The 15,493-nt window shown below is 44.8% G+C and overlaps 1 protein-coding gene across 2 annotated transcripts in view; it reads right to left on the reverse strand.

The window, feature by feature from the left end:
- The window catches only part of SLC38A1 (solute carrier family 38 member 1), a 44,510-nt gene extending 32,520 nt beyond the window's left edge, over positions 1 to 11,990 (reverse strand). For both annotated transcript variants that reach the window (XR_008463120.1, XM_054179060.1), the window contains exons 1-2: positions 11,745 to 11,990; positions 2,614 to 2,826 (exon numbers count right to left, since the gene is read on the reverse strand). Coding sequence is in view for 1 of the 2 variants with exons in the window: in XM_054179060.1 (XP_054035035.1) it covers positions 2,614 to 2,732 (119 nt within the window). In the remaining variant the exon portion in view is untranslated. The remainder of the gene's footprint in view (positions 1 to 2,613; positions 2,827 to 11,744) is intronic.
- Between the last annotated feature and the right edge of the window lie 3,503 nt (positions 11,991 to 15,493).

The raw sequence follows: 15,493 nt of genomic DNA on the forward strand, positions 1-15,493 counted from the left end.
TCCTGAAAACCTCCAGTGATGGCGACTCCACCACCTCCCCAGGCAGCCCATTCCAATGGGCAATCACTCTTTCTGTATAGAACTTTTTCCTAACATCTAGCCTGAAAAAGGGAAGACACTGCTGTCCACTGCAGGCTTGAACCCATGACCTTGCCTTTAAGGGTCTCATGCTCTACCCACTGAGCCACACAGTCCCCTTAAGGAACCCTAAGGAACATCAACAGGCCTGCGCCAGTGCCAGTGCGCTGCTGTGCTGGGATGCCATGGCCTCTCCAAGCTAACAATGGAGTGGAACATGAATGCACCTGGTTGTATAAGCCAAGATACTCCTGCGTGGGATACATGCTGTCCCATGAGCACCCCAGCAGAGGGAGAATATGTTTATATTGTGCTACATCCTATAGCCAAATGATGTTCTGAAGAGGAAAAAAGTTATCCAGAAAGAAATGGAAACCTGTGGAATATGTTATCCTGCCTTAAGAGCTAGAACAGCAATAAACTTACACCTCTAAGTTTCTGAAGCCCTTTCATCACCCCACTTTTCTTATTGCCTCTTATTATCCCAGGCAGCCAGTACCAGAACAAGAAGACACAGTCTCAGGCTACACCAGGGGAGGTTTAGGTTGGATGTTAGGAAGAAGTTCTATACAGAGAGAGTGATTGCCCATTGGAATGGGCTGCCTGGGGAGGTGGTGGAGTTGCCATCATTGAAGGTGTTCAGGAGACTTGATGGGGTGCTTGGTGCCATGGTTTAGTTGATTAGGTGGGTTGGACGCAATGATCTTGAAGGTCTCTTCCAACCTGGTTTATTCTATGTATTTTATGTATACCTTTGCAGGCAGCCTGGATCCAGCCCAGACCTTGCCACACATACTACACCCTAACTCCACGGAGACTGCAAAGGATTAGGTACATCCAGTACGCTCCTTCCCCGCCCTCCGTAATTGTCCACTAGAAAGACAAAACTCTAACAGCGTTCTTTTGCTTTTAACAATTACTGGTGGCACCAGACAATTTGGTGGTGGAGAAGTGCAGCTAGCCTGGTACAGCCACTCCCTCTCTCAAGGATATAAATCCTCAGCAGGGAGTGAAGTTACCACTGTCAGCTCCTGAGCTCCTTGCCTTATAAAGAAAGCCAGCAGGAAAGCAAGCAAGTCCAAACTGGAACTGGGTTGGTTTGGCAAAGTAGTTTTTGGTTTATCTTGCTCTTTTTTTTTTTTTTCCAGAAGTGGTTTGTGTTTTGTTTTGGCACTTTTTATCAAAGGAGTTGCATCAGAGAATTGAAAATTCCTGACCATCTCTAATCTTCATCAGTGCAGCTGCGTTGTGGTCACACCACTACATGGTGCAGCTGGCACCAGCCCCAGGACTTCCCCAGGGTGGGTGGTGGGGCGAGCAGGCTGACACACTTGCAGAGGGGGCTTGCCCATGCCACAAACCAGAGCCCCTTGCTCAGTCCCAGGGTACAGCTGGCTAGTTATTCTGCTTGCGTGGTATGGCCAACTCCTTGTGCTTATTCCCACTCCCGCTGCCAAGCTCCCTGTCCACCTGCACAGCCATGAAAGCCATACTATACTACCCTCACTTAGGAAAAACATAGCTATGTTTTGTTCTTACACTAGAAAGAGTTTCTCCAAGTAGACAGAGAAGCTACTTCCAAAAGGAAAAAGAGCAAGGGAAGACCATAACCAAAGGTGGTGGCAGCCCAGCAGTTAAGGAGCAGAATGATGCCAGCAAAGGCTTCAGAGCAGCACAAGTGCTAGATCCCTATACAGACCCTGGCTGGCTGAAGTGCTCCACCTTGGTTTGCAGTATTTGAACAGGAAGTTTGAAAAACAGCGTCTTGTTTTACAGCTCCCAGAACCCAAACAGGGTCTGTCAGCAGGTCTGTTCTGTAAACAGGACAGCTCAGCACCTGTTGGAGGCTGGTAGGAAGGCCTGAAGGACCTCTGTCAGGGGGAACAGCCCACTCTGTGGAAATGACTCACAGGAAATCCCAACAGCTTAATAATTTAAACCTAAAGGTTTTCACTGATATTGAGAAATGAATTTTTTAAAGTTGACATGAGTTAGGTACAAGTCTCTGTTTTACCATCTTGCCATTGCTGCCTCAGGGAGGCACAGCTGCTGCCTGCTTTTATCTCGTTGAATTGCAAACATGGACATTTGCTGCCAACTGCACCAGCTGTAAATTCCCAGGAGGTTAGATGCATGGAGGTGGTCAGGCTGGTAAAAGTTGTTGTATCAGAGATCAAAGGTCAGCAAAGAGATTTGTCCCTAATTAGGCCATTGGTTTAATTGTATGAATTATTATTACTTCTGTGCTGTGCGCCAGCAGACATTTCAAAACGTTGGCTTTTTGCTACATTATATGTTTGTGCTTTTTATTAGGCTAATTTGAAAGATTCACAACGATGAATAAATTGTCACTCAGCTTGCTTTATCTGCTGTTGCAGCCTATGCCCAACAGATGTCACATATGAAATTCAAATTACGTCTTCAAATGGAGCATGACTTGATAATGAATAATTCAAGACGCATACTGAAAATTAGAATGCTGTTTTTAAACAGTGTGTTTCTTAGCACAGGCAACGTCAGTGGAAAAATACTCACCTATTTATTTGGCCATTTTCCACCTCTGTGAAATCATTTGAATCATTGCTGATGTTATCATCTTCAGGGACGGTCATATTCTGCAATTCAGTGAGTTCTAATCCAGCTTTGAAAGGCATCCTGGGTGAGAAATTGTACCTACACAAGGGTTTCTCCAAATATTAGTGTTTGGTTGGTATCTGGTGAGTGAACTGCAGCTCCAGTGCCAGCAACCTAAATAAAACACAAAGGAAAAGAACAAGATGTATATCACCAAAAGCAGGCAATATCACCAGAAGAAACCAGTGAAGCCTGGACAGGAAGGACCATCCTTACCAACCAATTTTGTATTGTTAGAAGGATCTCATATTATAGCCTAAATGCACTGCAGAACAGCAGTAACCTTATTTGCCTTAATGAGATCAGCTTCACTAACCTTACAAATTTACCCAGTCCTACAAACAACTTCTGAAGGCAGTACTCATACTAGAAAGAAAGTCAAATCTTATTGGTTTCAGGTAAAAAAAAAAAATTAACTACCTACAAATTAAAGATAAAAATAATTTGCTTGTCCAAGGACCATTTTCAATATTCAGTGCTCATCTTCTGTATAGTCTCCATTCTTACTTAAAAATATAAAATCTATTGTGTCTGTGCTGTTGCTAAGTGGACAGAACAGAGGGATGGAGTTATGCCAGTGCTCTACTAATATCTGTATTCCAGGTGTATGAATATGTAAGGGTTTTATTGTGGTTGATTTTTTTTTTTTTGGTGAAGTGGATGTGCAGAGGATGCTTTGTGTATGGTTAAATTCATTCTGAACAAGAACAGAAACAGACAAAGCCAAATCCCTAAGCTCAGGTATCATAGGAAGAAAGAGTAATGTGTATCTTGTGTCAAACAGTTATTATCTAGGTGATCAGGTGATCTCTCCTCTGATAGATGTGTTTCATAAAAGCACCAAGAAAATAACACCAAAGGCAGATCAGACCAGTCTACTACAGTGACAATATTTCCTCATCAGCAATGCAAATCCATTGAAAGACCAATATTTTCCAGAGTCTGGCCACTCTCAGCTGAACTACAACTGCAGCACGACGCCGAGGCAGCAGGATGTTACTCACAAACAAGCTCCTGCACCACGACTCTCCATTCCCATTTTATGAATGAATTTCCTGCAGTATTGCCAAATAGTTATACACCCTGGGGTATGTGGCAAATGCTCAGTTGCCAGATTAATTTGGGGATATTTTCAAGTTCTCAGGCTACCTCAAACTTATCAAACAGCTTTCTTGAATTAGGAGCATCCCTGGCTTTTGCAGGGCATTATGTCAGGCAGGACATAGTTCACTCGTTCAGCTATGACATCTGCCCATTTTGAACTAAGTTTTCAGGGCCAAATTCTTCTGATTTACACCACACCCCCACACCATACAGAAAAAAGCTTTGCAAGTGAGCAGGTTTTTTCCTGCGAATACTTTCTCAGAAATGTAATTTTAAAGTTTATATGTGTGCTCTTAACATTTCCTTAAGAGCCCAAATTGTTCAAATTTCAGGTGCAAAGTTCAAAGGTGAGCCTTGAGGCTTGCAGTAGGGTAGGACCTGCTCTTTTCTACCCAAGGAGCAACTAAGCACATGGTTAAGGTAGCAGATAGGGCCTGGTACGAGGATGGTGTTGAGGAGATTGTGAGCTGGGTCCTTTTCAATGCCTCTGCAGAAGAGATTTTCACTACAGATACTGGGGGAGCCACCACTTGGGTATTAAAATGTGGTCACAAGGAAGAAAAGGGAAAAAAAAAAGGATGCAGGCTGATGATAAATAAATGCAGACTGGCAAGCAAAGGGTGGTTTTAGCAGTGACATTCTAGAACAGTCTTCCCAGAGGCTGCAGGGATAAAGTAGTCTACCTATTTTGGAAGAGAAGCACCATCTTTTTATAAAAGGAGAAAGCCACAGGAGACAGTGACTGCTGAGGTGGCAAGGACCAGAGCCTGCTGAATCCTAAAGCTTCTTGTGACCATGAGCTCCTAAAATAAACAATTTCTTAATATACCTGACAACCTATGTACCAAGACCTGTATCCCCTGGCATTTAAAAATCCATGTAAATGTTTGTCTAAGATTCAAGAAAGGAAGCATTCCCTCTGGGTATCATTTTGCATCATGGTCCCCCAGGAGGATTTTTCAGAATTGCCTTGACATTGCCCGTGCTTAATAAAATTTCCCATTAAGTGTTTCAAAAGCAGGTGCTGAAATTAGTACTCCAGTGAGGTAAACAGTGTGCTGGAGAGCAGACTTCACAGCTCACTGGTGCAGCTCCTGCTCCACTGCTCTGCCGCTCTGTAGCTGAAACGCTGCAAGGCCAGACTGGCAGGAAAACAGCTTCCTGATTTATTTGCAAGGAAACTTTGCTGTGCAAAAGTGACAACCTTTTTTGTTCAACAGAAAACTGACTGAATGAAGATGGAGTTAAATCTTGGAGCAAGCAGTGCCAGCTGAAGCACCATCAATCATTTCAGCAGATCCCAGGTTTCAGGCAGATGAGTTGCTCCTGATGCATCATGACACCAGGCACGAAAAGCTTTGAATCTTGCCTTGGGCTCTTTCTAGCTTATGTGACTTATTAAAACAAACAAACAAATCCCCAAACCGACAACAACCCCCCAAAACAAAACAAAAATAATGTTGAGTGAAATAATGCATTGTGTTTCCAAGTAGGAGAAAAACCTTATCTGAGCACCAAAACACAAAGAAGGTGAAGCGACATTGGCGCGAGTAGGGACTGAAGCTTTAGCTGTCACAGCATGAACACATCACAAATCTTTGGAAAAGGATAACCACCTTGTCTTTAGCACCTTCATCTGTAAAATCAAGGTAATAATAGCAACAATAACACTCAGTTTGTCAAGTGCTTGCAGACTCAGAGGGAAAAGATGGTAAAAGTGTGATACCTGGAAAAAAAACACTATGCGAAATGCATTTGTTTTGCAAAGGTAACTTTACCTAAGATATACATAGAACAAGCACTGTGTCACTGCTGTCACTCTAGGCACTCTCCACAGTCAGCAGAGCACAGGTGGTCACATGAATTTCACCCCTAAATCATCTCTTTTAAATTTCTAACTAATGGATGTGACAAATCACTGAGTTTAAAAATCTACAACCCCAAAGGTTAGGGTTCATGTGAACCACCTTCACTCCCTACAAGTGTCTGCTCCAGGCTCATCGCTTGGCCCCTATAAGCAGAGCCTGGCACTGGCAGAGGACAATCCACCTCAGCCCACTGGAGAGGTTTGCAGCCACAATCACAGTATCACAGTATAACTAAGGTTGGAAGAGACCCCAAGGATCATCGAGTCCAACCTGTCTCCACAGACCTCATGACTAGACCATGGCACCAAGTGCCATGTCCAGTCTCCTCTTAAACACCTCCAGGGACGGTGACTCCACCACCTCCCGGGGCAGCACATTCCAATGACAAACGACTCGCTCAGTGAAGAACTTTCTCCTCACTTTGAGTCTAAACCTCCCCTGGCACAGCTTGAGACTGTTCACAGCAGCTTGAGGCTGTTCACAGCAAATGCAGTATCTCTTCTCCCAAAGGGAGCTTTGATACTGTGATAGGCAACCTAAGCAAGTCGCCACCTCAGGTGTAGGTGACACTAATGCTGTGGGAAGGAAAAACAAAAGGCTTCAACTAGCTGATCTATATTGGAAGCAGTATAATGATATTTGTACTTTAAGGCCTTTTAATTCAAGAAATGCCATTAAATAAATGCAAATAAAAATACTGTGTTGGCAGAGGTTCCCAGACTGAGCTTTATTTCCAATTCACACTGAAAGGCAGTAAATAATAATCTGAAGAGCAACTGTAGCAATACCAATCACTTCCAGTCACTGTGCCTGCTACTCTGCCCAGCCTTAAATCTCTCAAAAAAAAGAAAACTTCCAGAGGATTGTCATCAAAGCTCTCTCTCCAGACACATACATAGTAAAGAAGAAGTGAGAATTTTGCTCTTGCTTCTAACTTTTCTACTCCATTGAGCAAAAGCTCCTTCTTGAAGCAAGAATCAGCTCCAAAGAAAACCAAAAAGAGCTAATGACCCTTCTAAAGGAACCTCCAAGGCGGATCCAGCTCCTCCATTTAGTAGAAACAGCACTGGTCTGGCCTGGAAGGTTGTCTTTCTCTTTAAACATCCCAATCCATGCCTTGGATAGTTTGTTCATCATGTGTTCCTTGCAGAACATAAGAAAGATTACAACTGGTCACAGACTTCAGAAGGAGGACTATGAGATGACACAAGAAGATAAAATGAGTTTATTTTTCTCAGGGACACCAAGACCTTCATGAGCCATCAAAACATATTTCAAGAACTGGAGTTATTATCTCTACTGCCCTCTGAAACATTAAAACAAACAAACAAATTAAAAAACTAACCAAAAAAATCCTCCTGAAACCCAAACCAAACAAAAACCCTCAACCAACCAAAGAACCCAACAAAAAACCCATCACAAAAAAAACCCCAAACAACCCAACCAACAATTAAAATCCTTGCAACTCCAGTTTTCTTTTGTTAAAATTCCACAGGAACAGTATTAGGCTTAAAAAGTTTGTATTTGAAAAAAAAATAAATAAATGTGATAATTCAGGCAATCTAACTTTATTTCTTCTGCTGGCTCAAGCATGAGTCCCTCCTGGACAGGACCTGGAAGAGGTGTAATATCAGAAAACACTATGCTAGAGGTGGTGTTTTTAACAGTAACATCATCACTCCTGGTGGTGATGGTGATGGCTTCATTTACAGGCCCTTTTTTTTCCCCATGTCCTGCAAATGACATAATTGGAAAAGTGCCATCTAAGACACACAGCTGCCCCAAAGTGGACCAAATACGCGAGAGGTGTTTGGGTACGTGGTTCAGTTGGACACCATCTTGCCCATCTGTGGGTATGGCTTTTGTCACATGCCCTTGCGCGCTCACCAGGCGTTTTGCTCACTGCATGCTTCCTGCAGTCAAATGGTCTTGGGGATGGCAAATACCCAAGCCATGCTAAGCAAGTTTAACTGTGGAATTCAAGATAATTTGCTTAAAAGCTGAAATATGACTCAAGTTTCTTGTCAAAGGGAGTTTTGCCAGGAACTCCTCTTGGTCGGTTAAGAGTCATCAGAATCCAGCGCTTGAGTTTCACACTAGCTGGTTTTATTCCTGCAGAGCCTGAGATGTGATACATCTTTCTTTGCTCACACTTTTGAAAGTTCTTTCAAATAAGGACAATATGACCAGCAAGACACCACGGATATAAATAATGAAACGCTGACCCTGAAACGCTGTGTACGGACTATTCACTTAAATGACAAAACCCAATAATAGGCTTCATACGTAACAGTATCACGTTGGGAGGCAGGGAAGCAGCTATCTCCTTTTTGTTCAGCATCAGTGACACCTGACTTGTGGAACATAAAGCTCCTGATTTACTCCTCCTCTACAGGAAGGACAAAACGGAGAGATTAGAGAAGAGCCATGGAGATAACAAAGAGCTTGGAAATTAAAGACTGACTCACATCCACTGAGTAAACATCTGCAGTGCTAGAAATGTCATTGCCTCCAGCTTCTTGGTACTGCCCTTCTGCAGCAGGCTGCAGCCATGGGAGAGCCAGAAGAATGAGAGTTCACTCTGGTCCCACCAACGGCCCAGCCTCAGCAGGTTCTAGGCTGCCACAGAGAACCATGGAGGTGCTGGCACAAGCCTGTCCTGCCCACAAGCAATACCACCAGGCTGAGAGTAATGCAGTGGCCCTAAGGCCTTACAGCTGCTGCAGCTGTTTGCTTGATGGCTGCAAGCCATCACCTTTTATTTCCAAGTTCCTTCTCTTTCAACACAGCCTCATGGTGCAAGGGATGGAAACAGTTAAAAGAGAAGGTGGAGGAGGAAACAAACAAGTAGCCAAAGACTTAAGAAGGTCAGAAAATGCTATAAAAGGTCAGGATGCTATAAAAAAAAAAAAGAAGCAATTAACACAAATGTGGATTCTCAACCTTTATCCTGGTACTTCATGACCTTGTGCTGCAACAGGAAAATGTTCCTGCTCTGCCCTGTTGCTCCCCACACTGCTCTTCCATGCTGCTATAAAGAAAGGGAAGACAGTCCCAAATTAAGTCTCGACAGGCTACTCAGCTGATCAAAGGCAGGCAAATAAGAAATCATAAATTCCCAGCCTGATTCACCCAGTGATTCATTACTTTAGGCAAAACACTTAAAGATGAGCCATAAAGGAGAATGGGTTTAACTACATTTTTGTTTTGAGGCCCTTCCCAGTCAATTTAGGAAAAGCATTTGGCAAAGGAATACAGTCACATTTTTTCCTAATTATATTTCTCTGTGAAATCCTCTCAACAGTCTCAGTTTTGCTGAAGAGGTCCCAGAACACACCGCTACAAATAAATGAACTCTTTGTCTTCCATAAAAAGTGGAAGCACTGTACAAGTGGGGCTTTAAGAGCAAGAGCAACAAAATGGCCTGTCCAGATGTGTTTGTAGGGGCTAACAGCAGCTCTGAAATTCTTGTTTTAAATAAATTTTGCACTACAAAGGAAGATCTCTTTGCATAAGTTCATATGTAGCTCACTTTCTTCTGCCCCAGGTTACAATTTCTTTGCTTCAATTTTCCTTACTGTAAGAGACTCTCAGTGATATTTGCCTGATAAACTTGCACAAATATTATGCAAGCTAACTGCAAAAGGGCTGTGAAACACTTTCAACATGAGTTTTCAACCAGCTGCCAGTTTTCCCAAGGGTGGCCACTCAAACTTCTTGGATTGGATTAAGGTCACAGCAAAAGAAAAAAAACAACCCAACTTATCAGAAAGGAAATAGAATTCAGGCTTATAATATTTAAATATCCCTACAACATTTCATTTACCTTCACAATACAAACTTTTGAAAGTGGTAGTTATTGTCACACTGTGCGCTAAGCCTATTTCTACAAAAATGAGCAAACTGGAGAAAAAAAACAGAAGGGGAGGCTGGGGGCAGCATGGGAGGAAAGAGAGTCCTATTTCTGCTCAGTCATCACTCTTCCTTTGGTAAAGGCAAAAATCCTAAACCAGGAAAGCCCAATGAAATGTAGGACGGACACCCAGGAGGAGCAGCCCACAAGCAGCCCAGCTGAGAGCCTTGCCTACCTTCCCATGCTTTAAAACCCTTGTAAAAAGCACGATTTGGACATGAAGGACAATTGATCCTCCACGTTGTACAGTTGTCTGCAGAAAGCCTTGAACAACTCAGAGGATTATCCTCTGCTCAGGGGCATGTGGAGTGTGGCGCTGGCTGCCAACACGTCCCCTGTCCTCACCCAGGTTGGAGAACCCAGTTGGTCCAACTAAAGCATAAATAGTCTCAAATGACAAGCCAGAGGATGCTGCAATGTGCTTCAGTGAAGTGCTCTCCCTATGGTGCCTCTTAAAATGAAAAAAAAAAAAATAAATCCAAAAAGGCAAAGTCAAATAGGAGTCATTCAGTATGACAGTGAAGCAGATCCCATTTTAGTCAGTGAATTTCCATGGAGCCATAGCAGAAGGCCTCTGCTCACCGACATGGCAATCCCTAGATTTCTGACAAGTTTTGCCAGCCAATTTCAGCAGGGGCTCCTAGCCTGAAAAGGGTGGGTACTGATACTCTGTATCCTTCAGCAACAGATAGATTTTAGATAGATCTAAAAGCATTTTAGACGCTTTTTAAACAAAGTTGGTACTTTGGGGGCAAATGAAGGATAGAAAGCTTTCTCCTCTTGTAGCTATTTTTACTTCTAAGATGGTTAGACTCACAATGTCTTTTCTCTTTTTTTCCCTTCCAGAATGGATTTTATCCATTAATAAAGATCTTGTTCTAATATTTCATTTTCGCAGCAACGGCTGCTCCATGTTGTTTTATTTTGCCTTTCAAGCACACGTAAAACCCAAACAGACATATGGTAAATGAAGCACCACAACGCAAAGGTTACTATCATTCGGAAGAGAGGTTAGTAGAAATGCCCCAAAGCAGTCCGTTGGACACTGAATAGCCTAAGGAAATGTGGCGGGCTCAGCTGGTGGCCCAAGCAGACTATGGCTTTGCTTTCCATAAAACCAGCTGCCACACACGGGGCTTATTTCAGTCCCAACGTCACACAAACAGAGCACGGGTTTACACACCTCCTCGTCTCCTCTCGCACAAGGAGAAAGACACATTCTAGCTACAGGTTGCACTGTAAACTCTGCAAAACAATGGAACAAACCTTCTACCATAGAAGCAAGCTGGACTCGCATACACACGTGAGCAAATGCACACCCAGGCCTTTGAACCTGCCTCTTTTTGTTCTCGCCTTCGGCCCATTACGAGCCAGCAGCTTAGCTGTTACTATGTATTTACGGCCAAACACACACGCACACGCGTGCGCGCCGTGGGCCCAGCCTGCATTTTCCGAATACCGCAAAACTTCCTCTGCCCCTATGGCAGCGCTGGACTTAAGCGAAAGGCAAGAACGTTTCCCAGCGAGGCAGGGCTGAACCCGCGGCCAGGGTCTTGCGGGGGCTGCGGCACAGGCGGCCCAGCCGCGCAGCTCCCGCCGTCACGCTTCTAGGGTCTCAAACCGATGTTTTTTTGGGGGGGTCTTTTTTTTTTTCGGGGGGGGGGGGGGGGGGAGGGGGGCGGCACACGACGACTTGGTGGTGGGATTTTTTGGTGCTGCCAGCGAAAGCTCGAAGCTGCCGACTGCCATTTTAGGGGGTTTCTGAACGCATGCCGCAGCGGCTCGCTAGGGCAGCATCCCGGCAGCCAGCCCCGCCGCCGCCCCGCAGTGCGCCCCAGCCGCGGGCAGATGCCGCATGGCCAGCTCGCTCCCTCTCCCGTCCCCTCCAGCCCCGCCGCAGAGACGTCGCCGGGCTCAGCCATCCCCTCCCCGGCTCGCAGCGCGCATTTCTAGGGTTTGAAATCCTCCGCGCCCAGGGTCAAGAGGCACGTTTGGCGGCGGGAGGGTGCGCACACGACATAGACAAAGCGCGGCGGGCGGCGGATTGCTACCCGCGCTGCGCGGCTGCGGCGCGGAGACAAAGGCTGCGCGGGGAGCCTCGTCCCTGTCCCCGTCCCCCCCTCCCGATTGCATCAGCTGCTGCCTACCTTCCCCAGGAGCTGTGGGGATCCCCCAGGGAATAATCCACTCTCTCCAGCGGGAGCCAGCCGGAGCACCCCGACAAATGATTACAGTGATGACAGAAAATGAAATATTTAGGAAAAATAAGAAAAAGAGGTGAGGACGGGGGGAAATGAAATTGGCGGAACGAAGAAGGCGAGGAAGATGCCGCTCCTCCTCTTGCCGCGGGTGTGTGCATGTGGAGGTGGGCGGGCTGGCGGGAGCGCGCAAGGCGCGCCGCCGCGGCCGGGGCCGCGCCTCCAGGTGCTGCGGAACGCGGAGCCCCCGTGGCACCGCCCACCCTCTGCCATCCTGCCGCACGTGGTCCCGGGCAGGCCCGCGGGTGCCCTGCCCGGGCACCCCCTGCTCCTGGGCTGGCCCCGCTCCCCGCCACCCCTCTGCTCCTCGGGCACCCCTACTCCCCAGCGCCCCTCCGCATCCAGGCACACTCCGCTCCCCAGGACGCCACCCCTCCTCCTCCTCTCCGCCGCTCCCCAATATGCCCTCGCTCCCCGGTACCCCCTCCTCCACGGTACACTCCTACACCACGGTACCCCCCCGCTCCCCGGCACCACCCTGCTCCCTGGCACTCCCACCCCGCTGCCCGGCCGCACCTTTGTTCAGCACCTTTATTTTTAAAACTCCTTTTTTACAACAACAACAGAAAAAGAATTTTATCTCCTTTTTTTTTTTTTTTTTTTTTTTTTTTTTTTCCCCGCCACGGCTTGCCCACCCCAGAACTCCTCCTGGCCGGCAGGCTGGGGTTTTTGTGGCGTTTTCCCTGAAATGGCCACGGAAGATCTGGCATCATCATGTTACTCAATTTCCTGTTTCGTCATGCAAAATGTATATATTGAAAATGCTGCCATTTGTGTGAGAGGTCAGAGCATTTCCAACTGGGGCAAGACATGCTTTTCAGATACCAAGGGGGATTTGATGCCCAGAGGATTTGCAGTAGCTTGTTATTTCCATACTAATCTCTAGAAAGCACTATATGAGCTTTTTGGCTTGCAAAACCCGCTTTTAAAGAACAAACCTGAAGCAAGGTGGCATTGCAGCTGACAATTTGAAAGCACAGCCCATGTGATGCAAGACTTGCACAGAGTATCTCAAGGCAAAGTATGAAGGGGTTCTGGAGTGTGCAGATTTGGGGGAGGTTTGTCTTGCCCTCCACAGAGGGGATACAGCTGCTGGGAAGTTCTCAAGGTAGTGCTGCCAGCAGCTTCTTGAGGTGTTTGCACTGGAAGTTCCCCTACCAGGTCTTCTAAATGTCAAGACAAAAAAAAATAGATGACACACATGAAGAACTGTGGTTTTCAAATTACCATCTTTGCATGTCCAGGTTGGATTCCCATTCTGGTGCTTGTACTGTGTTGCTGTTTGGGTTTTGTTTGTTTGTTTTTCACTAGGGTAGTTCTTTGAATATGAAGTGCCATCAAACAGTAATTTAATTAATACCTATCACACCCCTCTAGGTGGAGAGCCATATCATCTCAGTAATGAGTGAAGCCAGAGGAGGAGCTAGCTGCCCAAGGTTGTTAAGCAAAGGGCTACGCTTTCAATACTTCCTCTAGCGAATACAACTCTCTGGGGCTCACACTAGCACCCTCTTCAGCCTCACAGAAATTTCAGATCAACAAAAAATGTGGAGTTGGATTCTAAGACAAGGACTTGTCTCTTCATCCAGCCTGACGTGCAAGGCACCATGCCCCAAAGCAGAGAACAAAGTATTTGTAATTCACTCTTACTCAATTAGACTTCTCTTAAATTGACAATCAGCCTCCCCCTCAAATTACTGAATAAGAAAGTATATTACGTAGTAGGCATGGTCAGGTGGTATTATAGGGAATAAGAAGAAACTACTTCATTTCTTTGAAACAAAACCTGTATCAGGCTGACTGTCAATTAAATGGTTATTGGTTTGATGCTTCCTGTTACCACCATCTATTTATACCTGTGAAGGCAGGCCTTTTCTACCTTACAGATAATTCGATCTTACCCTTGTCATGCACATTCATAGAATCTTCATGGCATATCTTCTCACAGCTCCACAAAAATGATAGCACTTCTCAGAAATGAAAACCAGTTTACCTTGCACTTCCACTATTTCAAATTTCTCCACCCTTTTTCCCAATATCTTGCTGAATTTTTTTTAGCACTGTTGGTTCTGTCTGCCTTGATATGATGTTAAACCTCCATGCTCATGACCACCATCTTCTAGTTCTAGGTTTTATGATTTCTTGTATGCTTTTTTCCAATAGTCTTTCACGCCATTCACTTCTTATTGAACTTATTTACTTCTCTAGGCTTTTCTCTTTATCATTTTCATGTGTAATCCTGTTCTTATATCTGGTTTCAGATATACTGAAGATTCACAAATTTCCTTGTGTATTTCAGGGATAGTGTTTTTCTTCCTCCTGTCCATCTAGAAGTGGCAGTTTTCTTCTTGGATGTCTCTCAATGAACTTTTATCTAGTCAAAATGGATCTTCTTCTCTTTCCTCTGAAATAGCCCTGAGCCTTTCTCTGTCTATGATAACACCATTCCCTCTTTTTGTTCAGACTTGCAACTTCCAAATGTTCTTTAGATTATATTTCAGCTGCCTAAAATGCATCAACAGCAACATTCGTTTTCAGAACAACACTCTGAAGTGCAATGTTCTTCCAGCGTCTGGAAAATTCCCTTCTGAACTGTCCTTCAAGAATTTATGTTTACAGACTAACTTAAACTCTAATGGAAACTGTGGGTATGCAACAAAAACTCTACCTACATAATAAAAGCAAACTTGAATCAAAAGACAACAAATATTTCTTCAGATGACTAAACTATCATACGTGTGATCATTTAGCAAGCTTCTCTGTGTACAGTTTCTGAATCTTCTTTGGGTGCATTTTATTGAAAGTGGGTCATGGTTGGACTGTTGTCTTTTGCTTCCAAATTGCACTGAAGACAACAAGAGATTCCAAGCACAATTATTGCACCTGGAAGAAAGCTAAGGACACAGGGTCATTAAGCTTGGATGATTACCCATTCAAATATTTTACCCTTGGGCAAATACATGGCTATAGCCCAGGGGAAGGCTGGAGCCTGGGTCGGGGAGATTCATGGCTGACATGCCAAGCCTTACAGGAGGAACTGGAGATGCTTACAGAGTTCTCTTCACATCTATTTTAATACATCCATCATTGGCATGTTTGAACTTAGGTGCTGGTGCTTGTGTGAAAGAGAGCTGAATAGAAGAGAAGAGATCAGAGGTGGAAAGCCAGCTGAAGGAGAAAAACCTTGTGTCTGGCAAAGAAACTACTTGCTGCCAGAAAGTGACCTTGAGCATCTTTGAAGTCCCTCACTGCCCTTCAGGAACAACCAAAAGTGATGTGAAAGAACAGGGTGTAGGCAATGGCTACTTTTGCACCTCATTACTATTATTTAAATCCTGTTCAAATTGAACTGAAATGCAGAGAGGCTTTTGGGTTGTGTTTTAAATTGTGTTTGTTTGGGGGTTTGTGTTTGTTTGTTTGGGTTTGTTTCTTTATTTATTTTTATTTGTTGGTTGGTTTTGGTTTTTGGAAAGACTTCATGTTCATTTGCTGCATAGAACCGACAAGCTAGGGCTTGATAAGGCAGCATCTAAGCTATGGGGCTGTTCACAGGAGGGGGCAGTACTGTTCCTCGTTTAGGAAGTAGACAGTCAGATCCTCTTCCCAAAAAAGGCTTCATAGAGCCTGAGTACTTCAAG

This window comes from Dryobates pubescens, chromosome Z (assembly GCF_014839835.1).
Source record: "Dryobates pubescens isolate bDryPub1 chromosome Z, bDryPub1.pri, whole genome shotgun sequence".
In the NCBI taxonomy this organism is placed as follows: Eukaryota; Metazoa; Chordata; class Aves; order Piciformes; family Picidae; genus Dryobates; species Dryobates pubescens.